Below are 27941 nucleotides of genomic sequence, written 5' to 3' on the forward strand. Positions count from 1 at the left end.
TTTTGATTGATAAAGCTCTTAAATTTAAAAAGTCTTTCGAAATTTTAGATTCTATTGGCAGAGGATCTTTCCAATTACCCCAGCCCATTTTAAGCACTTTTAAGAGCCGAAGGTCATATTAAACGGTAATGATTTTGAGCAATAAAGGACAAAGATTATACAAACAAATATTTTTTGAAAATTTGGTAAGATATAGAAATACATAACACTTCCCTGTTGATTGAATGTTTTACCTTATTTTGAAGATTGATTATTGAAGCAAGCATTCTGGTTTAAATCAACAGCTGAATCAACTGAAAACAACAGGTAGACAAGATTTTGCAATAAATGCGAATAAGAGGATTATCTACAGACAAAGTTATTACTTCTCTTTTTCATTTCAGTTGTGTTCTGGATTTGAACTTGAACGGACTAACTCGTCTGTATGTATCTTTTGCTATAATTAACTACTATAGTTTCACTATATTCTATTGAGACAGGAGAAACTATACTCCTAACTATATATATATATATATATATATATATATATATATATATATATATATATATATATATATATATATATATATATATATATTTGCATTTCCTTTACCTTTATTTTAATTTGCATATTTTTGCTTTGCTCCTTTCATGTCCACTTTTAATTTAGTTATTTATTCTTTTGATTTCCATTTTTTTTTTTATTTTTACTGAGGTTAACTTGTTGCCTATACATAAGAAATAATTGTGCTATGATTTCCACTGTGTTTTAGATTCTTTTTCTTTCAAACTCGCATTAATTTTAATTGGAAAAAAACATATATGAGGCTCTCATAGGGCAAATCACTCTCATTAAATCCATTTCATTTATATACAGGGTTCCCAGGGTATTTTTGCTTACCTGTATAGTAGTAATCTTTTTTCAAAAGGTCTTATACAACAGTATAATCTTTGCTTAGAGGAGTAAATAGATGTATTTGATTAAATAATCTATTCAGAGAGCCGATTTCAGATAGATATCAGAGGTGGCCTTAAGGAAAGGCAGAGGGGACATCTGTCCCGGGTACAGAAATTTTAGGGGCGCAAAATTAGGAATGTAAAAATTTATCAATTTGAAAGTTTTCAAAATTTCAAAATTTATAGCGGTTACAATCACTTTGTAATTCTCGAAATTGTATTTTTATTAAAACAAAGTAGAGGATGCAGTCCGCAGTTGACAGTAAGTATAAGTAAATTGAATTCAAATTTTTATTCGTCCCATATCTTAATTACCATTTCTAACGAGATAATCAATAATTTTGCAGAGTCTAAAGTAAGAAAAGTCAAATTCAAATAAATGGAAAATTTTGTTATTAAGTGAAAAATTTGTTAACATTTGGCCTGAAAATTTAGAGAGACAGGGAGGGGGAGCTAATCAAGATTTTGGCCCGGGTGCACTATTTTTCAATTACTATGTCCCATGTGTTTTCTTCTTTAGGAAACCAGAGTGAGCCTCTGCTTTTGTCTTGTCGTAACTATAAACATTTGTCAGATCCTCGTAATGGATTCGAGCAATATTAAGATTTAGAGCCAAATAGATTTAGAGCCAAATAGATTTAGAGAGCCAAATTTAGAGACCAGTAAGCGTTTGATCGTTTTTAAAATTATAATTAAATCATAAGGGTCTTTATTATTTTTCAAGTGACAACTAAATAACGGTTTAACAAATCTCTTTGAACAAACCTATGCTACAATAAATGTACATACGCAAGAATTTGATTCAGGTGTGGGACAAAATTTGAACCGAAATAAAGCCAAATTGCATAAAAACTAAAAGATGTTTTAGATGAAATTGTCAGAATGTGAATCGTCAAAAGCCCAAAAGATGGCGAGCCTGAAGAACCCTCCCTTCCAATTTACTCGTCCAATTTTGGGCTTAGTGCCAAAAATTGACGAGTACAATTTTTAGTTAATATCCTTTTTTATTTAAGGAGTCTCTCTAAATAAAACCATGCTAAAATTATTTGCACATGCAAAGACTTTAATTCAGGGTGGGGCCAAAAAAAGAAAAAAAGAAAAGAAAGAAAGAAAAAGAATGTATGAACATTGCTCAACATTCAAAATAAAACGTTAAAATATGTTAAGATTGAAGGTGGTGGGCCTGAAGGCCCCTCCCTTCTGATTTTCCTTATCTAATATATAGCTATCCTCCATATGTACAAAGGGGTCGTTTGGGGGGATTATTATAGATAGGTAGATAGATAAGTGCATTTTAAAGCCAAATATACAGCCATGAACACAGTACATTAACATAAACGAAAGACACAAATAACATAAACTTTGATCAGCGATCATCATAAAACGCTTAAATGAAACACTGCATTATTATTACTTACTTGAAAAAGGGATCATTGAAAAGAACGCTCAACACTCGGAAAAAGACATTACAATAAAGACATTAAATAAAACAGTACATTTACTTTATACTAAGATTTTCTATGTATTTATTATTTTTTTTTTATTTAACAAAATTTCCAGATACCTTGCTACTCTACAAATAAACTGAGGCGACGTACTATTTAAGACACCTGGAAATATCAACTTTTTATTTTCAAATATCCCTTCCCGTATCGTAGAGAGCCCCTGGCACCGACTTAATCAATGCACTAAATAATTCTCTTTAACTCTGCAAAGCGGGCAAGTATATCTGTCTTCATTGGTACATCTTTCTTTAGAATATTTTATAAATCTTGCACTAGTTGGCAGGCAGTTAGCCCTGAGCTGCATCCACAACATCAAATATCTAGCTGGTAAATTCAGCTTAAATTAGAACTCCTGCCCATAAACCACCTTAACATCCTTCTAGAACTTTAATGTTTCTGATTTTTTTATCTCCTCACTCCATTTTTGAATCATTTGATTCTCTAGTTCTAGTACTATCTTAATCTCATTCTCCTAATTTGCATTTATATCCGTTGGTCCTCTACCTTCATTCCAAACAAAGGAAAACCCTGTTTTGTCTAAAATGTCTTTTATTTTTAGTGACCATGATGTTTTTTTGCTCTGCAAGAGTAAATCTTCATAAGCTGCCTTAATTCACCTGTCACTTGATAACTGGACGACTTTCAACCAAAATTTAATCATTGAGACTAGTCTATAATTTATTAGTGGCCCTATACCTAGATCGTCATTTAAAAACTGGGAATGAGTTGTTCTATGCAGCCCAAAGAATCTCTTAAAGTACCCTAATTGAATAGACTCTATCTGAGCCGCTCTCTCATGCCCCCAAATCTCTGCTCCGTAATGTAGAATGGGCATTATTGTCGATAAAAAGAAACTTTTATGTAACGACAAATTCTTTATTCCCATTGTATTATTCCGGAAAATTACAAACATTGCTGCGCTTCCCCGGTTTAACGTTTCCATTATATGAGAATTCCGTGTTACGTTACTTTGAAAAAATATATCCAATATACTTAATTTTACCCACAAGTTGTATCTCCTCCCCCTTTAACCCAAATTTACTTTCACATTTATCATTCCTCTTGTTAAATATATACCATGCCCCTTGACTAACTGGAAATGGGCCCCTCTTGTCCCCACTCTCTAAAAATGCTGAAAATTCACCCCTGCATGTGTATGAATATAATTCGTTTCACACCGGCCCTATATGTAGTTAGTATTTGACCGTTTAACAGACGTAAATATTTTCTTTAACTAGTCTCATATAATTATTGTTCCAACAAAATAGAAACAGTAAAGCTATAGCCTTTCGTTGTAAAACTATTCAAACTTACTCAGATTTAAGCACGAGAAATAACACGCTTAGCTTCTGGGAATGGATAGATTGAAATCGCAAAACTAGTGTGGGATTTTCTTATCATTAAGATATTTGAGAAAGGTTATAATTGGAATAAAATAATGAATTCAGTGGATTTAGTTAGTTATGTTTGAGTATTTTGATCGGAAACTATGTGAGGCCGGAAAAGATCCAAAATGAGCAGTAAATTTAGTCATGTCTCATAATCAAAGAGTTCTTGGTAACGAACTGTAGTAAGGAGCGACCCGACTCAATAGTAACCGAAGCTCTAAAAACGGAATTTTGATACGAATAGTTACATCAAAAGAATCAAATTTTAATACTGATTTTAAATATATAAGTTTCATCAAGCTTAGTCTTACTCATCAGAAGTTACGAATCCTATAAAAAAAAATTCTATTTTTTGCCAGAAGGCAGATCACGGATGCGTGTTTATTTATTTATTTTTCTCCCAGGGGTGACCGTATCAACCCAGTGGTCCTAGAATGTCACGAGGAGGCTCACTCTAACGTAAATTAAAAGTTCTAGTGCCCTTTTTAAGTTACCAAAAAATTGGAGGGCGCCTAGGCCCTCTATCACGCATATTTTTTTCCTAAAGTCACCAGATCAAAACTTTGTGATAGCCGTTCTGTTCAGCTTAGTCGAAAACCTAACAACTATGTCTTTTGGGACGACTTAATCGCCCACAGTCCCAGGGGAGGGGATGCAAGTTACAAACTTTGACCATTGTTTACATATAGTAACGGTTATTACGTAGTGTACAGACGTTTTCAGGGGACTTTTCCGTGTCGGGGTGAGGGTGGGCTGGGAGGAGGGGTTACGTGGGAGGATCTTTCCATGGAGGAATTTATCATGAGGGAAGAGAGTTTCAATGAATGCAAGATTTTCTAGCATTATTTTAAAAAAAATGAGAGAATAAATATAAAAAATCACCTGGAAGTAATGAGTAGCATTAAACTTAAGACGAACATAAAATATTACGTATATAAGGCGGTCGTCTCCTCAACAATACCTTGCTCTTTACGCTGAAGTATTTTTAGTCATTTCAACTATTTATTCTATGGCCTTTGTGATTCAGGGTTATTCTTAAAGATTTGGGATAAAATTCAAGCTTTAGTGTAAAGAGCGAGGTATTAACGAGGGGGCAAAACCCCTCATATACGTTGTAAAAACACACAAATATAGAAGCTCATTACGTAAATCGATTCGTAAGGTACGTATGCTCATTACTAACAAAAACGTTCGTACAAAAAAAAAATCTAGTTGCATTTTTAAAAAATTGGAGGGCAACTAGGCCTCCTTCCACCTTTTTCTTATCAAAATTATTCGATCAAAACTATGAGAAAGCCCTTTAGCAAAAAAAAATTGCAAAGTTCGTTTTAATTATTGATGTGTGGTGAGCCAAAATCTAAAACATGCATGCATTCAAAAAAGTTCAGGAATTAAATATATAAAAAAAAATTTAACTGCAAGAAAGGAGTGACAATATAACTTAAAACGAACAGAAATTATTCCGTATATGTCAGGGGTTGTCACCTCCACAACGCCTCGCTCTTTACGCTAAAGTTTTTTATTGTCTAAAAAGTAGAGTTGTGACAGAGTCAAACTTTAGCGTAAAGATTGGGACGTTGTGAAGGGACAGCCCCTTTCATATACGAAATAATTTCTGTTTGTTTAAGTTTTAATGTCGCTCCTTATTTGCAGTTAAAATTTTTTTTTTTAACTCAAGTCTTGTCTAAAGGAATTAATTAATTTTTTTTTCCAAAGTAATTGTCAGTGAAATTTCTTATATTTCCGGACTGATTTGAAAGGACGAGCATAAAAATAAAAATAAAAAAAAATAAAACAAAAAAGAAGATTATGAAAAGCTTGTGAAAAGATTATGAAAAGCTAAACACAAAATAAAAAAAGAAGATTATGAAAAGCTTGATAACTTTTATGTCTATTGTTTGAAAAAAGCCGACTCTATTTCCAATTTTAGACTTTCATCTTCCAAATGATCCATTCCAAAATCGCAACCTGAGTTTTTGCTAAAACCGGGACTTCAATACCCGGATCGCTGCTATTTGAATCTAAACTCGGGGTAGCGGTTCTCAATGAGATCACGGGCCATGGAGCCTTATGGAGACCATTTGGAATAGCTCTCTTGTAAATATTTTTGTAATAATAAAAGGAAATGAACTGAACTAAACTGATTTTTACGGATACCGAGAGTTAGCTAGCACTAATTTGAGTCAATCAGATTCTTTTTGGTAGAGTTTGTCAGCTAATCAGAAAATTATAGGAAACAACCTGAATGACCCAAATTGTAACTATTACTACGAGCCTACTGCTAGTAATTCACTGCAGTACCAAGCTGCCAGAGGCCAATAGAGCTACGTACAGTCCTTCTCCATCCCGATATTTTAAATGACTCTCTCTTTATACCCTCTCAAGAAATTCCCTTTACCCTTGATTATTTCCTTACGAGATCCTCCCATTCCATTCGGGGGCAACCTGATTTTGGTTCGGCCCTAGACGGTTACCTGACAAGGACGATCTTGGGCTATCTGTAATCCTTAACCCTCAGAACGTGTCTAGTTAGTTAAATTCCGGTATTAGTAAAATCTCCTCGTGAATGGGTCTGTAGGCATCGTAGGCCTAGGTCATAGCAATGCTAGCAGTAAATAGCTTGCGAGTTCTGGTAACGCTATTAAAAAAATGGAATAGCACCATAGCTATCGATTTTCCCTGGGAAAAATAAATGTACAATAATTTTAACTTTACAGTAATTATTCTTTAGGGGGATGTTTAAGGTATGAGAGGTAGTGTGTTGACAAAGATTTGTCCCTATTTTCTTCTATATATTATTGACTTCTGTTTACCTTGCATACCATTTTTAGCGAGTAGTGATCCTTCTAGTATCCTGTATACAAAGAAATACTATCAGGTCATCTACATTATTTTTGGTTTTCATGAGCCCCAAAATTATCAACCTGCTTCTCTTGGATACTGAAACTAGCAATCTACCGCCTAGAATGCTGATTTAATAGACCTGACCTGGGTACTGAAGAACATGGCTGCCTAATAAGACAAAATGTCTTGTAATACCACAATGGGCGGGGGGCTTCAGTCGGGCATCAGTGTCTGTAGCAGTGTTTAGCGCTTCAGCAAGAGACTTTGCTATATCTTTTGTCATCAATTATCACGCCCCACTCTTTGCTAAGAGGCCTAAGGTTTGCTATATGGGTGCAACAATCACCAGCAAGGCCTTCAAGACACTCCTTGTGACCCTTAGGCTTTTTGGGTCCTTTCGGAGGTTGTTTGAGAATTACAGAGTAAGAAGGTTTTTCTGTATTTGGAAAATACGCAACTATCACCCTGAATTCATACGCATTACTACAAACAGAATTATTAACTACATTACCCCCGACTAATATAGACATTACCCCCGACTATTATAGACATTGCCCCCGACTAATATAGACATTACCCATGATACCCCCGACTAATATAGACATTACCCCCGACCAATATAGACATTACCCCCGAAAAATATAGATATTACCCCCGAAAAATATTAACATTAACCCTGACAAATATAGACATTACCCCCGAATAATATAGACATTACCCTCAACTTACATAGACGGATTATATAGGCAGATTCGGGGCAATTTTTGGGACTATTAAAAAAAATTGAACCAAAAATTGTTCTTAATAATATGTAATCAACAAAACTTCATGATGACTTTCTTTGTGTAATCACCTTTGACAAAGAACATAACATCAAGTTTATTGCGTATTTGAAAATAAAAAATTGAGCGAAAATTAAGAACAAATAGTTTTCTATGGAAGAAAAGGGCAGAGCTTGAATTTAAACAAAAGACATATTCAGCCTATGCAACATGTATACCTATCAAATCATTGCTAATAAGTCAACTGATAATATTCTCTACATTTTTAGGACTATATAAAACTAGCGCTTTAACGAAAGCACAATGTAATATAGGATCTTTCGTGCAATAGAAATATTAAGTTCTTTAAAATTCTTAAACGGTACAAAATTTAAGTATGCTAGGATTTTTAAATCCCAAATGCGATTTAAACCTTAAATATGTGACAGCCACTGTTCATTCAAGGACAAGCATGTTGTAAAGAAACGTAAGGAAAAAGTTAAAAATCATAAGAACCTTGACATTTTTGCGGCACTTTTCTAAGTTAAAGCATTGGAAATTAACAATAAAATACAGACCCATTGTTTTCAGTGTCTACAGCTGACTTATCCTTATTTTCTTCGCTTATAGTTTAGTATCCTTTTTTGTATTTTTTTTCTAGTTTGAATGTTATTCGTTTTGCTTTGACATTGATAATCCCTGTTTTTTTATTTGTGACTTTTCAAGGCCTTGTTGTCCTTTGTACACTGAAATTTAGTAGCAGCAGTCTTGGCATATTTCCAGTCAATATGTCATCTTTGGGTGTATTAGAGTCAGTAATAGAGAGAACAACTTTGGCCCATAAGTATAAAAAGGTAAGTAAAAAAAGGTCATATTTAAATTACAAAAACTAACGTCTTTCACCGCTTTTATTATTTTTTTTTGCTTTTTTTTCAACATGATTTTTAATTCATAAGATTAGCAATTACAATACCACACTACTAAGTAGTTACTAAGACATGTAATTAGTAATTATATATATATATATATATATATATATATATATATATATATATATATATATATATATATATATATATATATATATATATATATATATATATATATATATATATATATATATATATATATATATATATATATATATATATATAGTTTATACAGAATTAATGACTACCTGCTTCTCGCTTGGCCCTAGGTAGTTGGCCGACAAGGACGATTTTTGGCAATCTGTCAATCTCTTCAGCCGCAGAATGAGTTCGAGCAATCATAACATTTTTCTGATCATAATCCTAGAAAGTGAGATTGAACCATTTTCGTACGGCTTACTGTTTGAGATACTGCCAGTCAGGTGGTTACCCTAAGACATTCATAGGCAATTATTCTGGAAAATATCTAGCCATTCCTTTTCTATCTTTTGGAGCGCCCGAAAGATAGTTCAGAACCGTGCTTGACTGCTGTCACCACTATAGCTTCTCATATCCTGATCTTGGTTCGGAAATTTATATTCCAATTCTTCCAAACTCGTTTCAACTTTGAAATAACACCATGGGTCTTGGCTATTCTACTTTAAAAATCTACATTACGTTCACCGTCCTTATTAGTAAAAACCACCTAAGTAAGTGAAGCCTCCACTTGATCGATCTTCCTGTTACCCTACATCACCTCTTCATCTATCCTAGTCTTAGCGACTTAGTCTTCTAAACATTTTTAAAACTTATTCTTGCACTCTGAACCCGCAAAACCTATAAAAGTTTATTGATTTTGCCAACACTTTCATCTAGAACGGTTCCATTTTTATCTAAGATGCTTAAATCATCAGCATAAGCCAAGTTTAGGAGAACTTTACATTCCCAAATGGTTCTGTATTTTCTCATTGCCTTTGCTGTGTTCCATAGAACGAAGTTCATCAAAATGATCCATATAAATGGGGATAAAATTCAACCGTTCTTAACTCCCGATTTCATGTGAAACAAGGTACTAACCACATTTCCCACCTTTGTCGCAGCAATGTTATTGGCGTACATAAAACTAATAGCTTCAATGCTTTTGTCTGGTATACCATATAAGGACTTCACCTTCATTAATGTTCTTCTATCAGCTGAACCGAACGCTTAATTAACATTTGTAAACCTGAGAACGAATGGGGTGTAATGACTCAGTCACTTCTCAATTATTAATCTAAAAGTCAAAAATAGATCAATACATTTTCTCCCTTTCCTAAAAACACTGTGTTCTTCTTCTAAAATTTTATCTAGAGAATCTCTAAGGCTAAAAAGTATCATCATACAAATTAGTTTACCTCATTGATATCAAGCTAATGCCTCTAAAATTACTACAATTTCTCTTAAAATCCTGATTTTAGAAGGGTTTAATAAAATATTTTGTTTAGAAGGAGCTAGGTAATTTCCTTTTTCAAAAATCATTTTCATAATCTTTAGATCTTTATTTCTAGCTTCATTGCCACTATATTTAAAAAAAAACTCACTTGTCACACTATCTACGCCTACGTTCTTGTTAATTTTCAACTCTTTTAGTACTGTCACTAATTCTTGCTCACAAAACAAATCTTTGTGCATATCGAAAATGTCATAAGCTTTTTCATTTTTTCATATCTTATTCTGCAATTCTGTCACGAATTTAGCATGTTCTCAAACTCTTCTCCTAACCTCTCATTGATACATTCCTTATCACGAAGTTTGGTGCTGTTCCTATTTTAACAGTTCCAGACATTAACTAAGACAATTCCAGATTAACTATTCACTCTCAATTTATTAACATACCAGTACAACATTTTGCTATTATACTGTTTGGCTGCATCTTCCAAATCCTCAGCAATTTTATCCATGGCCTCCACTTCATACCTCCTTAATATATGTTCTAGTGCTTTCTCCTCTTTCTTTACATTCCGATTGTTAGACATTATCTATCATTCAAATAATTCTTGCACAAGCCTCTCCTCCAAGCTGTTAAATAAAAAACACATTCACTACTATTCCTAATGATGTTTCTTACTTTCTTCCCTAAGACACAATCAGCGACTTCAAAAACTATTTTCCTAAGTTTATTACAACCATATTCAACGTTGTCAAATTTTAGACTCTCCAGTTTGGTTTTCAACTGTTTCTGGGAATTTCTTATCAAATTCTGTTCCTGGAGTCCATCAACACGATAGCTTCCCATAAGGTAGTTATCCTTCCTAAAATTCAGCTTTAGATCATTACTAGACACTACTGGATGATGATGTTTACTTTTGACATCAATAACAGCACTACTTTATACCCTAGCATCTTGCATCGGCCCTGACAGTCTTCAGTTTACATAACATAATCATTTAAGGTTTTTTTCTTACCCTAATGTGAACGAATACTATTTTAACTTATTAACTCTTTTATAAGAAAATACTGTATTGGTTATAACTGCATAACTACAAAATTGTAGCAGTCTATAACGTATTGTTGTAGGATTATTTCAAACTACCAAGTTATTTTAGGGTAGCACCTTATTTTCTTCAGCGTTATGACGTTGAACCCTTCAATAAACACGTGACCCTAACTAGTTTAGCTTGCTAAGACTTTTTGTCCACAAAAATTCAAGCATTCACTCTCCTGTGAATGCTTGAATTCACAGGAGAGTGAATTCAAGCTGGAATGCTTGCTGCCAATGCATGCTGGATTGGTCTCTTGGAATGCCAACGTTTGGCATTCCAAGAGACTTGGCTGTTTGGTTAAGCAGTTTAATATTTTTAAAATATTTTTGATGATTTTTCAGCCAAGTATCTTATTTATAATTTATTACTCTCCGTCCCGTTCTAACCCCCAAATACTAAACAGTTGTATATTGAGATTCTTTTCCTTAAAATAGAATTCCATTTTTTTTTTTAGTATATAGGGTTGTGTAATTTTCAACCAAAAAGAACTCAATCAGGTTTTATTTTCACTGTCCTTGGTAATTTAAGATCATCATTATTTTTTAGGTATTAAAAGACGTGGATGGGGGTGAGAAATGTACAATTTGCCTATGCTACTTCAAAGACGAGGAGAATGTTAGGTACGTCATTTGTTTTTAAATGTCGACCGGAAATCTATATCCGCCATTCCAGCTGTTGCTAACGAGTGAGCCTCTTAAATTAAATTGTAATCAAGAATACTGACTGAAATTGTTTGCCTAAAACTATTAATTTAGAACAAAATTATTTTAGTGTGAAATGAATTAACCTGCTGCAAAAGAAGGAAAACAAATAAGCCAGCAAATATAAATTTCGCGAGTCAAGCTATGCTGAACATAAATATTTTCATCTATTTCTTATAAACTTTGGTTGGCTGGTGATTGTTCGGAGACTTTGAAAATGTCTCTTTTGTATGCCTTTGTCGAAAAAAACTGAAATAGCCCGCCCCAACCAAGGTTTGGAAAAAAAACATTGGAATTGTAGCTTCATTAAAAATAATAATAACACTTGTTTCTGCTTCTATATTTTTGCAAATTTGCATCACTAATAAATTTTATACTGTCAGAAAGCCTTATTTACTTATTTTGGTAAATTATATTACACTCTAGAAACTTTAAAAGCTCCTAGCTTAAAAAATTAGAAAGTTCATTAAAATACTTCTAATTAGAAATATTCTACTCTTACTATCAATAAGCAAATTGCATACCCTACAGCCCTTTCCCCAGGGACAGTTGGGGGTTCATGTAATTTCCACAGATATAGCCATTGAGCCTTTCAACTATGCTGAACAAAGTGGCTATCTCAAAATTTTGACCGGAGGGGCGTGGGAGGGAAGCTAGATTGAGAGTTCGTTGTGTGAACACCTTATTCTTGGATGTTAACCTTTTCATAAAGTAAGGTTTTAACCTGTGATTTCCCTAGAGACATTTATAATCAGGTTATTTTATTTACTTGCTATTGACATTTTTGCCACTTAATATAAATTCCCTTGTGATTTAGTAACTACAGAGATAAGAAATTCAATTAACTTAGAGGATTGAACTCTATGAACTCGACTGAATTTTTTGTGTATCGCAGCGGCATCTAATGTGGATCTAGAATATCGTGACATCCGCTTAAAAAGAATAACTAGCAAACAGGTAGTGAGCAGTGTATTAAATGCAATAGATGGTCTCGCTTTGGCTGTGGAAAAGCTATTTTCCACATATTCTATTCACATAAAAAAGACACTAGAAATTTTGATTTCATTATAAATTATTCCTACCCTAATTTTCTAGGACAATTGGTTCTACACAATCACCCTCGGTAAAAAAAGAGGAAAAAAAAAGTGCATTCGGTATCTTTTTTCTGGCAAAAATTAAAAACTTCAATTTTTTTATAGATATGAGCCTGAAACCTTGACTGTATGATGAATCTGATTGTGAGATTTCATTGATATCGCTTAACTTTTTGGGGAGTTTCCTACCTTTTTCCAGAACTTCAATAATTTTTCAGGTTCCTAGCTTCTGATGGGTAAAATTAAACTTAGGGAATTTTATATATCAGTATAAAAAATGAACTCTTTTCATGTATCAGTTGTCATTGGAATTTGTTTGTTTAGAGTTCTGGTTATAATAAAGCAGAGGTGTTCATTACTTACAGTTCGTTACCACGAACTGTTTGACTAGTTTTCATTACTGATTTCACATTCTCTAATAGATTCCTCAGAAGTTTTAGTTTTCCAACGAGCAAAATGTAGGTTTTTTACCGTAGTCATTATGAATCTGTCTTTAGTAACACTTTTTATTCTTTTCTGACTTTATTTTTAGTCTATGTAGGCTATTTTGTTTTTAAGAGTGCTCTTTGATTTTTATTTCTCCTTTTGGTAAAAATGTTTCTTCCCTTTTTGTATCTTCTTTAGCGTCCTATCACTCATTTCTTGCGTTCGAAATACCATTTACGCTTTAAAAGTTATTTTCTTAGCCTTTTTTTAATTCTCTTTTTATATTTACTATAATTATCCGACTCCTTTCTTGTGTGTGCAACTGCCCCCCCCCCCAAAAAAACAACGCCCGTGAGTGATACATAACAAGACAATAGATCACAAAAAAGTTTCTAAAACAAGGTAAACTCAAAACACCATGTTGAAAATGAGGTTTCAAAAATTGTTTGATACGGTTTATGACCCTCTCTGGCACATAATTAATTTGAAAAATAAAAGAAAATTTTATGCTTGGACAAATGTACAATATTGTCTTTTCAAAAATTAAATATAACCTAGATTTATAGTTTAACCAAACCTAGATTATAATTCCACATCATCTTTATGTAAATTTCAAAAATAACTTTTAAAACGTAGACTACGGAAACAACTCAATCAGTGGGCATAACAATATTTGTTCTTCAGGTTCAAAAACAGTGACAGAGAAATAATGTAAATCAATTATATTTAATCTGCTATACATTCTATTTTGCTGCTCTCTATTTTTAGAAAATTATAAAGCTTTAGATAGCGCATCCAATGAAAATAAGCAGTTCTATGTATACTCTGTCTACTAATGGCACTTTCAGTGCCTATAATAGCGTACAAAAAAGATAAGGAGATTAAATTGTGATTTTAAAATTGGCAGTTATATTACTATATTAAGAAGAAAATATTATATTTTGTATTTTCATATCTTTATCAGGAAAAAAAGTTTTTGCGAAACGATTTCCTTCACAACATTGAATTGGATAAACTTAAAACAATTTAAAGTTTTTAGCTAAAAACGTGACTAATTTGGCAAACTGCACATCATTATGTATGGCATCCTTTTTAACAGAGATCCCGAAATATCGGAATGAATTTCACAGTCCCAGTCATGATCAGTGTCTTCAATCTTCTAAAAAGAAAATAAACTACAGAAGCAAAAAGTGGATGAAAATCGACTAGGCGAAACTCTAAATTTTCCACTCTATGTTAGAAATTTCTATTGTCTTGGGTATGATAATATTTCAAGAAGGGGTGTTTGAGGTTTCTTCCTATCGGTTCCTCACTTCGGCTTACACTGACGATATCTTCTTTAATCGAGTATTGTGCTTTGGGTAAATGTATTTTTTCCTTATTCAAATTAGTTAAAAATTTTCAACGTTAAAGCAATATAAATCAATAAATTGAAATTTGTTTAAGAGCACTTTCTTCACATATTTTATACATAAAGTTTAAAATCCCTCATTACTTACTCCTTAAAACTCCACGTCTTAACACCCTGATAGATAACAGAAAAAACATCATTGTCCATCGATTCAACCTCAATCAATGCCTTTATCGAGTATATTTTACCTATCCTTCACAATTTTACTCACCTCCACCTTCCCCATTAAGCGTCCACGAAACTCACATTTATTCAACAATTATTGCTCTTACTGACTGATACCCGGTATGGCGGTATTCCCGTTTTCATGAATCACCTCAACAAATAAGTATTCTTTTTCTCTTCACCTTTCCTGAGTTTAAAAGAAGTCCAAAATAGCCACACTCAAATAGTGTGTTAAAGCATTCCAAGATTACTTATCCGACAAGTACGATTTCTTATCCTTAGAGTTTCTAGATGCGTAAATGACGTCATAAGTAAGTGTGATTCCTAGTTGAAACGGTCTAGATTATTAGTCGGATAAGTGACGTCAAAAACAAACAATAATTCATTATTTTCACAAATAGAAAAAAGACGCGTAATTATAAGCAGAAAACTGAGACAGTTATTGTGAAATGGAAAACACCTAAGAGGTTGGGTAAATGTTTACTTTCGTTCCAAGTGCTCTAAAGTGCGTATTACTGCATATAGCTCATGGACTAATACGCTTCGCTTTATAGGTAATGTTACCTGTAAGCAAGCCTACTTTACACATTTTTAGTTTGCCCCATGGAGGAGGAGGGTCAACTAGAAAAGGATGCACTTCTCTAATAATGAAAAGGAAACAATATGTGATCGTCAGAATCTTGCTATATGCAGTAATAAGCACTTTAGAGTACTTGGAACTAAAGTAAACATTTACCGAGGTTTGTAAACTGGTTGTGTTTACAGTGGAGTAAACATGATTAATGTTGTTATTTGACTCGTCACGTATACCTTTTCAGTTAACAAGTTATCAGATAAGTATTTGTTGTTATCTTTTACGGGTTAAACCCAGAGAACTTAACATTAAGCGAATAATTTGGATAAAGGATGTCCGAACACGCTCAAAGTCTTTTCATTGGCAGAGATTACTTGCAAGCTCATTCTCAGAGCAGGTAGCTAGAAGGGTCTCAGAAATCTGGCACTAAAGCAACGGAAGCATAGGGTTGCAAAGCAATGTGAAATACTTTCAAAGAGATCCCTGCGCATGCATCATTTAGTTTGGCATGAAAATGCTATTGATTGAATTGTCTCACATTAAGAGTTGATCCTCTAAATAATGATTACGATGATAACTTATTATGCATTTCTTTTCAGGCGCTTACCATGCATGCACTTATACCACACCACCTGTGTTGATCGTTGGTTATCAAGCAATAAGCGATGTCCGATGTGTCACGTTGACATTGAAACCGTATTGACCGTAGGATTCCACCGTAGTATTTCGCCGTTTTGACCGTAGGATTTCGATTCCGACCTCTGTTTAGTGTTTCTAAAATGACTAAATTTTAAAAGTTATAATTCCAAATCCTTCTTTTTATTTTAATGTAGAGGTGAATTTGTGTTTCTTATTTTGCAACCTGTAGATTTTCTGTTTTGTTACCAAACCAATATAAACTTACCTTGGAATTTCTATTTTAAACACACTGTTGAAATCATCAAACATGACTGAATCCTGCAGTAAAAAAGAGATTTAATATATTTACTGAAAACGCTTACCTGGTTATTGACCATCTTATGAATCTATTTGTCATATTCTATATACCTGAGTCAAGTTCCTTAATAACTGTAAATGTCTACATGAGGTATGACTTAGCTAGCAATGCTGACTTGCATTTTTAAATAATAATTTTTGTGTCTATCTCGTAAGTTGGAATAGGTTAGATTATTGCTCCTTGAACAATATTTTCTTTAATATTCCTTCCAAACCATACAGCAAGCTTATGAAATCCAATGCTACTACGACCTGGATCTGGACCAGGCATTTTCCGCCTCACCTGGCACCTTAATCTCAGACGTTACGTGGAAATTTGTTTAACCGTAAGCACCCCAGAATGACGGCGCCTGAGCATGCAGTCACGTCACTGACCCAACAAGCCAAAGGATTGGAGACTATAGCCTCTACTATCTACAGAGTATCCACAGTTTCAACTTAAACACTATTTTTTCTTGTTTTGTGATTTTCCAAAATGTGACTAAATTCCAGGCCCCTTTTTAAAATTTATTTTGTCAATATTTATTGGTATCACTGCTGTGAATAAGAGCTTTTATTAAGTTAAGAAAATGCATCAAGTTTTGTATCACTAACTTTTAAAACACTACATATTTCTTCTTTTTTTTTGTAAATTTAATGTTCGTAAAACACTGTTTCAAAATGTTTTAATAATGCGTCTTTGGTGACACGTTGATCAAAATGAGTCATATCGATCCTTTTCGAGATATTTAAAACTGAAGATTCACTCAAATTACGTTATAACATAATTTCCGACAGTTTTGCCGACCAGAAGCGTTAAGCGCACAACTTATACAAAGTCACAAAAATATTGCCTTTTCAACCGTCAAACTATCGAAGGCTTAAAAAGCGTTGTGAAAAAAAATTTTGGTTTCACGTTAACATTTTGGAAAATATCTCTCAACACCTTTTGTATTTCCACGGTCGGACTGTATAGTTCTTTTGAAGGATGATCTAGATTCTCCTTCAATAATTTTATTAGCATTTCTTTTCTTTGTGTTGTGAGAGCAACACTTTGGTTTTGTCCCTTTTTTTGTTTTTTTTTTCCTGTGCCGCCGATCTCAGCTTATTCCTGGAAACTGCTAAGGGTCTAACCTGTGCGGTTTTTACGGGAAGTGTGGACCTCAGGCCGGATTGAGCTCCGCAGAACTCTTGCCTGGGGCCAAAAAGATGGTTTTTGCTTGTCCACGAGCCAGAGCCTATGGTGTGCGAAGTGAAGTGGAGTTATATAGCCTATATCAGAGAGGAGTATCTGAAGTTGTGCAGGCAAGTTTTCGTTTCATCAAACCATGTTTCGGTTTTCGAGTGGAAAGCTTCGTTCTAGCAGGCAGGCAGGCACCACTTTCAAATTGAAGATGGCCTAAAATTTATAAGTGTTAAATATATGCGGCACTTACCCGGCCCCACAGCCAATATATCTTCTTTGAGTGATAAATAGGAAAATTTACAGAAGCAAAAATGTGGCATTTTCCCACGGGTCCGAAAGCGCTGCCATCTATTGTTTCTACCCATTTCTGTTCGTGATTTCAGCTGAGTTTATTATTCGGTTTTTCGGATTTGGGATTGCGGTAGAGAAATGGTATCAGATGTGCCTAATAAACTTTAAAAGTTCTCTCATAGCTAAAGAAATTGGAGCTTATCCTTTGCTCCTTTATAAGTGGTGACGTAACAAAGTTGGTCTACGGCAAAAGAATCAACTTTTGAACTAAGACAGATAGAATTTTTTTTCGACGGCAATCGATAGCTCTTGATGAGCTGATCAAAGCATATGACATCCATTTTTTGGTACAAAAATTCCTTCATGTGGTATGCCAGTTTGAAAGTTTCAAGGGGTTGGTAACTTCAGTAGTTAGATACACACTGAAACGAAATCTAGGCCGATACAAATTGAGAGACATATAGAGGACTTGTAAGCAACAGTCGGCTGTTAGGTAATAATCACCTTCGGCAATGAGGGGTCAGTAACTTTTGCTAGTTGGTGTATCTATTATTTGTTTCCAGTGTATTTGATGGTAAAACCAATTTGGTTCCAGTGCTAAGACATGTAGGGGACTTGTAAGTAATAATCTGCTGTTAGGCTACAGTCAACTTCAGCAATGAGGGGTTTGCAACTATGCTAGTTGGGGTACCCATTTATTTGTTTCTGGTGAACTTGTTGCCTATCACGGGAGAGGGACTTATAAGCAAGAATCGGTTCACTTTGGGCAAGAAATGGCTGTTAGCTCATAATCATCTTCGGCAAGGAGGGGTTTGCCACTTTTGCTAGTTGGTGTACCTATTATTTGTTTCCGGTGTATTTGATGGTTAGACCAATTTGGTTCCAGTGGTAAGACATGTAGGGGACTTGTAAGTAATCGGCTGCTGGGCTACAGTCATCTTCAGCGATGAGGGGTTTGCAACTTTTGCTAGTTGGTGTACCCATTTATTTGTTTCCGGTGAACTTGATGTCTATCACGGGAGAGGGACTTGTAAGTAAGAATCTGTTCACTTTGGGCTAGAAATTTGTGCAAATTGGTACACATTGTATTCGATCTCTTTAAATCTGAAAGAGTTAAGTGTTTACGCAACGGGTAAATAATTAATAGAATGCATTACCATAGAATCTATGGTATTTTGATCCTGAAAAGTTATGGATAGCTTTATAATACCAGCTAGATTATATAAGATACTAGCTGTTGGTATGGCGCTTCGCGCCACACCAACACCTAGTTGGTGGGGGCGCTTCGCGCCCCCCCCCGCACGCGTAAGTCGTTACGCGCCATTGTAGTTGTGTCCCTGTGTCCCACCTGTGAATATAGATGGATATATATATATGTTTTTAACTACGTAAAACTTGAAAATATACAACATTCTTCGCTGTCCCACTGTCTGTACACATAAATAGATTGTCAGGTTTACCAACTCTTGAACATGCAACATATAATTGTCCATGGGAAAAACAATCCGTATTCAGGTCTATACCGCATTTTTCTAATGATTGCCCTTGAGCTTTGTTGATGGCGATTGCTAATCGAATATTCCCTGTGTCCCCGTCGTCATTTATATATCCCGCCCGGCGTCCCCGTTGTAGTTATGCCCATGTGTCCCGGTCGTCATTTATATTCTCTGTGTCCCGGTCATCATTTTCTCTTTGAGACACAAGCCTGTTTTCACGTTGTTCTTGTGATTCCTCGGCACGCTTTCTTTTCTTACTTTCTCTATTAGCCGCAAACCTTTTGGCATTAACTCTTTGAGTGTTTCCTCGGCTGTTTCTTCTGCCATTGTGGGATTTATACTAAAATTTCTCTTTTAATTAACTCTTTGAGCAGCTTCCTTGGCTGTTTCTTCTGCCATTGTAGGATTTATACTGAAATTTCTCTTTGAATCGCCCCCTTATATACTTATAATGACCTCATATACAAAGCCTTATATACTTATAATGACGTCATATGCGGACAAACACACAAACATACAACTCATTTATATATATATATATATATATATATATATATATATATATATATATATACATATATATATATCAGTAAATATATATACATGACGTCAGTATATATATATATATCTATATATATAAAAATAAGTTGTCTGTCTGTGGATGTGTGGATGGATGTGTCAGGTGACGTCACCTGAAAAAACTGGATCAGGTGACGTCAAAACTGAAAAAACTAAAAAAAGGCAAAAACTACAAAAAAAACTAAAAACTAATAAAAAAAATAAAAAAGCTAAAAAACTAAAAAAACTAAAAAAAGGCAAAAACTACAAAAAAAAAACTAAAAACTAATAAAAAAGCTAAAAAACTAAAAAAACTAAAAAAAGGCAAAAACTACAAAAAAAACTAAAAACTAATAAAAAAAATAAAAAAGCTAAAAAACTAAAAAAACTAAAAAAACTAAAAAAAGGTAAAAAACTAAAAAAACTAAAAACTAAAAAAAACTAAAAAAAAAGGAAAAAACTGAAAAATAAGCTAAAATAAAGGTAAAAACCAATAAAAAACTAAAAAAAACTGAAAAAATAAAAAAAGGCAAAAACTACAAAAAAACTAAAAACTAATAAAAAAAGTAAAAAAGCTAAAAAACTAAAAAAACTAAAAAAAGGTAAAAAACTAAAAACAATAAAAAATAAAAAAAAAATAAAAAAAAGGAAAAAACTGAAAAATAAGCTAAAATAAATGACGACACTCAAAGAGAAAGCGACCAGGACAAAAGGAATGTTCGATTAGCAATCAACAAAGCACCGGGACACAGGGAGTATAAATGACGACCAGGACATAAGTAAAAAAAAAAATTAACAAAACTAAAAAGAAGGTAAAAACTACAAAAAAACTAAAAAGAAAAAAAAAACGACACTCAAAGAGAAAGCGACCAGGACAAAAGGAATGTTCGATTAGCAATCAACAAAGCACCGGGACACAGGGAGTATAAATGACGACCAGGACATAAGTAAAAAAAAAAAATTAACAAAACTAAAAAGAAGGTAAAAACTACAAAAAAACTAAAAAGAAAAAAAAACTAAAAACTAATAAAAAAACTAAAAAATCTAAAAATCTAAATAAACTAAAAAAGAAAAAAAAAGGAAAAAATAAAGGAGAAAAACAAAACTAAAAAACGAATGTATATACAGACCGGTACACCGGGATACAAATGACGACCGGGACACAGGGAATATAAATGACGACCGGGACACAGGGACACAACTACAACGGGGACACCGGGGGAAACAGGGGGATATAAATGACAACCGGGACAAAAAAACTAAAAAGAAAAAAAAAACTAAAAACTAATAAAAAAACTAAAAAATCTAAAAATCTAAATAAGCTAAAAAAGAAAAAAAAGGAGAAAAACAAAACTAAAAAACGAATGTATATACAGACCGGGACACCGGGATACAAATGACGACCGGGACACAGGGAATATAAATGACGACCGGGACACAGGGACACAACTACAACGGGGACACCGGGGGAAACAGGGGGATGTAAATGACGACCGGGACACCGGGACAGGGAATGGTCGATTAGCAATCACCATCAACAAAGCTCAAGGGCAATCATTAGAATCGTGAGGTATAGATCTGAATACAGATTGTTTTCCCACGGACCATTATATGTTGCATGTTCAAGAGTCGGTAAACCTGACAATCTATTTATATGCAAAGACAATGGGACAGCAAAGAATGTTGTATATTCGCAAGTTTTACGTAGTTAAAACCATATATATATATATATATATATATATATATATATATATATATATATATATATATCTATATATATAAAAATAAGTTGTCTGTCTGTGGATGGATGGATGGATGGATCAGGTGACGTCACCTGAAAAAACTGGATTAGGTGACGTCAAAACTGAAAAAACTAAAAAAAGGCAAAAACTACAAAAAAAACTAAAAACTAATAAAAAAAATAAAAAAGCTAAAAAACTAAAAAAAACTATAAAGGTAAAAACCAATAAAAAACTAAAAAAAAAACTGAAAAAACTAAAAAAAGGCAAAAACTACAAAAAAAAACTAAAAACTAATAAAAAAAGTAAAAAAGCTAAAAAACTAAAAAAACTAAAAAAACTAAAAAAAGGTAAAAAACTAAAAAAAATAAAAAATAAAAAAAAACTAAAAAAAAGGAAAAAACTGAAAAATAAGCTAAAATAAAGGTAAAAACCAATAAAAAACTAAAAAAAAAAAGGAAAAAACTAATAAATGACGACACTCAAAGAGAAAGCGACCAGGACAAAAGGAATGTTCGATTAGCAATCAACAAAGCACCGGGACACAGGGAGTATAAATGACGACCAGGACATAAGTTCGACCGGGACACAGGGAATATAAATGACGACCGGGACACAGGGACACAACTACAACGGGGACACCGGGGGAAACAGGGGGATATAAATGACGACCGGGACAAAAAAACTAAAAAGAAAAAAAAAACTAAAAACTAATAAAAAAAACTAAAAAATCTAAAAATCTAAATAAGCTAAAAAAGAAAAAAAAAGGAAAAAAATAAAGGAGAAAAACAAAACTAAAAAACGAATGTATATACAGACCGGGACACCGGGATACAAATGACGACCGGGACCCGGGACACAGGGAATATAAATGACGACCGGGACACAGGGACACAACTACAACGGGGACACCGGGGGAAACAGGGGGATGTAAATGACGACCGGGACACCGGGACAGGGAATGGTCGATTAGCAATCACCATCAACAAAGCTCAAGGGCAATCATTAGAATCATGAGGTATAGATCTGAATACAGATTGTTTTCCCATGGACCATTATATGTTGCATGTTCAAGAGTCGGTAAACCTGACAATCTATTTATATGCAAAGACAATGGGACAGCAAAGAATGTTGTATATTCGCAAGTTTTACGTAGTTAAAACCATATATATATATCTATCTATATTCACAGGTGGGACATAGGGACACAACTACAATGGCGCGTAACTATTATGGCGCGTAACGACTTACGCGCGCGGGGGGGCTTGGGGGGGGCGCGAAGCGCCCCCACCAACTAGGTGTTGGGGTGGCGCGAAGCGCCACCCCAACAGCTAGTATATATATATATCTATCTATATTCACAGGTGGGACATAGGGACACAACTACAATGGCGCGTAACTATTATGGCGCGTAACGACTTACGCGCGCGGGGGGGCTTGGGGGGGGCGCGAAGCGCCCCCACCAACTAGGTGTTGGGGTGGCGCGAAGCGCCACCCCAACAGCTAGTATCTATATATATAAAAATAAGTTGTCTGTGGATCTGTGGATCATGGATCAGGTGACGTCATGTTTCGGCTGACGTCATGAAATTAGTTGCCATCATTTTTGCTTTGAAGGTGACGTCATTCAAGTTATATAAGACATATGTTCGCGTAGAATTCTATTAATGTTTAAGTTTACAATGACTGATGAAGATGCTCAAAGAGTCTATGCCAAAAAACTTGCTGCTGATAGAGAAAGTCAGAAAAGAAAGCGTGCCGAGGAATCAAAAGAACAGCAAGGAAACAGGCTTGAGGCTAAAGAACGCAAAACCGCGCAGTTAGATGAAGATCCACCTGGACAGCGAGAGTCAAAACATATTAAAACTGAAAATGATAGCGATGATGATTGGGTTTGGGATTTTGACTTGGATAAGGTCATCAATGACTACCAGATTTTAGTTAAAAAAACAAAGGTTCGGCGATATGTATTTCATAGTGAAGCTGAAAAATAAAGAAGAAAAAGAAAACTGAAAAAAGAAAAAAGAGAAATTACAGACTGGGATACCGGGACACAAATGACGACCGGGACACAGGGAATATAAATGACGACCAGGACACAGGTATTTAAGAATATCGTTCAAAGACAAATTTTTAATTGTAAGAAGACCCGTTGAAAGAGAAATTTCTAATTGTAAAATGACTGAAAAACCTACAATGGCAACGGTACCACCATCGAAGTAGATAACCAGTGGGTTTACGGCCAACCTACCATCTTCAAAGATACCACGATAGGAAGACTCTACACCGTTCACCCCAATCAACATGAGTGCTTCTTTCTACGCCTGCTTTTGGTGAATGTACCCGGTCCGACATCCTTTGAGAACTGTAAACGGTACTATACATGACACTTACCGTAGTGCATGCCAAGCTCTGAATTTATTGGAGAATGACCAACACTGGGATAACTGCATCAATGACGCGTTCGAAACGTCAACCCCAAGTCAAATTCGTACACTTGCTCTCCATCAGCTCCTACAGAGTTATGGGAAAAATATAAGTCAAAAATGTCCGAAGATATACTCCATCGAAAACAGTTAGAGACGTCAGAAATGACTTTTGATTTTACATCAGAAATTTATAACGACACTTTAGTTATTATAGAAGATTTGTGCGTACGTATGGCAAACAAACCTCTTCAGGATTTGGGAATGCCTTCACCTAACCGTATCGCTGCTGTTTCGACATGTGTAGAATTGGATCGTGAACAAAGTTACAGTACGAGTGATCTATTGTCGTATGTACAAAATAACATTTACAAGTTAACGTCGGAACAAAAAGACATTTATGATACGATAGACTCAATTTCAGGACGTATACAACTACCTGCTGATTTCTGTAGTTTAGTGACGTCCAAAAATGAATTGATTGAAAAAGTATTTCCGAATATTCTAAAAAATTATAAAAATAATAAATGGCTTTTAGTTATTATAGAAGATTTGTGCGTACGTATGGCAAACAAACCTCTTCAGGATTTGGGAATGCCTTCACCTAACCGTATCGCTGCTGTTTCGACATGTGTAGAATTGGATCGTGAACAAAGTTACAGTACGAGTGATCTATTGTCGTATGTACAAAATAACATTTACAAGCTAACGTCGGAACAAAAAGACATTTATGATACGATAGACTCAATTTCAGGACGTATACAACTACCTGCTGATTTCTGTAGTTTAGTGACGTCCAAAATGAATTGATTGAAAAAGTATTTCCGAATATTCTAAAAAATTATAAAAATAATAAATGGCTAAGTGAAAGAGCGATTCTCGCACCCAAAAATATAGACGTCCACGAAATCAACAATATTGTTTTGACCAAGATTCGAGACCAGGCAGTCCTTTGCAAGTCAGTCGACACAGTTTTGGAACCAAATGAAGCGGTTAATTATCCATCTGAATTTTTAAATTCCATATATCTTTCAGGGTTTCCACCACACGTGCTACAACTAAAAATAGGCGACCCACCAAAGCTTTGCAATGGCACGCGACTTGCCGTAAAAAAAACAATGGAAAGCCTAATAAAGGCGACAATCTTGACAGGGCATTTTGAGGGTAAGGCTGTTCTTATTCCTCGTATTCCCATGATTCCAACGGATATGCCTTTTCAGTTTAAAAGATTGCAATTCCCAATTCGATTAGCATTTGCAATCACCATTAACAAAGCTCAAGGTCAATCATTAGAAAAATGTGGTATAGATCTTAATACTGATTGTTTTTCCCATGGACAATTGTAAGTTGCATGTTCGAGGGTCGGTAAACCTGACAATCTATTTATATGCAGCGACAATTGGACAGCGATGAATGTTGTATATTCGCAAGTTTTACGCAGTTAATTTGTATTGTATCTATCTATCTATCTATCTATATAAAAACGAGTTGTGTGTATGCATGTTTGTTTGTTTGTAAAAAGAGCGTTTGCATATGACGTCATTATTAGTGCATACGGCTTTGTATATGCACAGACAATGGGAAAGCCAAGAATGTTGTATATTCGCAATTTTTACGTAGTTTAACTCCTGCAGACGAAATGAATGCTTGCCTGAAAAATTCTAATTTATGGGCACACGTAAAAATATTAAAATTAACTACAAATATGCGTGTCCGATTGCAAAACGATGATTCTGGTCAAACATTTTCAGATCAATTGCTGGCAATTGGAAACGGAAAGCTTCCAGTAGTGGGAAAGCCAAAAATGTTGTATATTCGCAATTTTTACGTAGTTTGAAACACATATATAAATCTATCTATATTCACAGGTGGGACACAGGGACACAACTACAATGGCGCGTAACTAATATGGCACGTAACGACTTACGCGCGCGGGGGGGCTTGGGGGGGCGCGAAGCGCCCCACCAACTAGGTGTTGGGGTGGCGCGAAGCGCCACCCCAACAGCTAGTATATATATAAAAATAAGTTGTCTGTCTGTGTGTCTGTCTGTGGATCAGGTGACGTCATGTTTCTGTGTTGAATGACGTCATGAAATTAGTTGTCGTCATTTTTGCTTTGACGGTGACGTCATTCAAGATATTCAAGACATATGTTCACGTAGAAATCTATTAATGTTTAAGTTTACAATGACTGATGAACTTACCATGGCAAAAGCCGATGAAGAAGCTCAAAGAGTCTATGCCAAAAAACTTGCTGCTGATAGAGAAAGTCAGAAAAGAAAGCGTGCCGAGGAACTACCAGAGCAACGCGAAAGCAGACTTGCTGCCAAAAGAGAAAGTGAAAAAAGAAGGCGTGCCGAGGAATCAAAAGAACAGCAAGGAAACAGGCTTGAGGCTGATAGAGAAAGAAAGAACAGAAAGCGTGCCGAGGAACTACCAGAGCAACGCGGAAGCAGACTTGCTGCTAAAAGAGAAAGTGAAAAAAGAAGGCGTGCCGAGGAATTACAAGAACAGCAACCAAAATGAAGTATTTTGGAACCAAATGAATTATCCATCTGAATTTTTAAATTCCATAGATCCTTCAGGGTTTCCACCACACGTGCTACAACTAAAAATAGGCGTACCAATAATACTTTTAAGAAATATCAACCCACCAAAGCTTTGCAATGGCACGCGACTTGCCGTAAAAAAAACAATGGAAAACCTAATAGAGGCCACAATCTTGACAGGGCCTTATGAGGGTGAGGCTGTTCTTATTCCTCGCATTCCCATGATTCCAACGGATCTGCTTTTTCAATTTAAAAGATTGCAATTCCCAATTCGATTAGCATTTGCAACCACCATCAACAAAGCTCAAGGGCAATCACTAGAAAAATGCGGTATAGATCTTAATACAGATTGCTTTACCAATGTACAATTGTATGTTGCATCTTTGAGGGTCGGTAAACCTGACAATCTATTTATACGCACAGACAATAGGACAGCGAAGACTGTTGTATATTCACAAGTTTTACGTAGTTAATTTGTATTGTATCTATCTATCTATCTATCTATATAAAAACGAGTTGTGTGTATGCATGTTTGTTTGTTTGTAAAAAGAGCGTTTGCATATGACGTCATTATTAGTACATACGGCTTTGTATATGGACAGACAATGGGAAAGCCAAGAATGTTGTATATTCGCAATTTTTACGTAGTTTGAAACACATATATAAATCTATCTATATTCACAGGTGGGACACAGGGACACAACTACAATGGCGCGTAACGACTTACGCGCGCGGGGGGGCTTGGGGGGGCGCGAAGCGCCCCACCAACTAGGTGTTGGGGTGCGCCACCCCAACAGCTAGTATATATATAAAAATAAGTTGTCTGTCTGTGTGTCTGTCTGTCAGGTGACGTCATGTTTCTGTGTCGACTGACGTCATGAAGTTAGTTGTCGTCATTTTTGCTATGACGGTGACGTCATTAACGGTATTTAAGACATTTGTTCACGGAAAAATGTTTAATTGTAAAATGACTGAAGAACCTACAATGGCAACAGCCGAGGAAGCTGCTCAAAGAGTTTATACCAAAAAACTTGCTGCTGATAGAGAAAGTAAGAAAAGAAAGCGTTCCGAGGAATCACAAGAACAGCAAGAAAACAGGCTTGCAGCTGATAGAGAAAGTAAGAAAAGAAAGCGTGCCGGGGAATCACAAGAACAGCAAGAAAACAGGCTTGCGGCTAAACAACGCAAAACCGCGCAGTTAGATGAAAATCCACCTGGACAGCGAGAGTCAAAACATATCAAAACTGAAAATGATAGCGATGATGATTGGGTTTGGGATTTTGACTTGGATAAGGCCATCAATGCCTACCAGATTTAAGTTAAAGAAACAAAGGTCCGTCGATATGTACTTCATAGTGACGCTGAAAAATGAAGAAGAAAAAGAAAACTGAAAAAAGAAAAAAGGTAAAAAACTAAAAAGAAAAAACACTCAAAGAGAAATTACAGACCGGGACACAAATGACGACAGAGACAGAGGGAATATAAG

The 27941-nt window shown here is 34.8% G+C and overlaps 1 protein-coding gene across 1 annotated transcript; it reads left to right on the forward strand.

Annotated features, from left to right (window-relative positions):
* Nucleotides 1-268: 268 nt before the first annotated feature.
* On the forward strand, nucleotides 269-16146 carry LOC136031035 (E3 ubiquitin-protein ligase ARK2C-like). Its single transcript, XM_065710226.1, has 4 exons — nucleotides 269-422; nucleotides 8161-8288; nucleotides 11411-11484; nucleotides 15835-16146. Exons 2-4 carry the CDS (start codon nucleotides 8223-8225, stop codon nucleotides 15971-15973), a joined length of 279 nt encoding a protein of 92 aa, XP_065566298.1. The 5' UTR covers nucleotides 269-422; nucleotides 8161-8222; the 3' UTR covers nucleotides 15974-16146.
* Nucleotides 16147-27941: the final 11795 nt, after the last annotated feature.

Source organism: Artemia franciscana, chromosome 9 (assembly GCF_032884065.1).
Source record: "Artemia franciscana chromosome 9, ASM3288406v1, whole genome shotgun sequence".
Lineage (NCBI taxonomy): Eukaryota > Metazoa > Arthropoda > Branchiopoda > Anostraca > Artemiidae > Artemia > Artemia franciscana.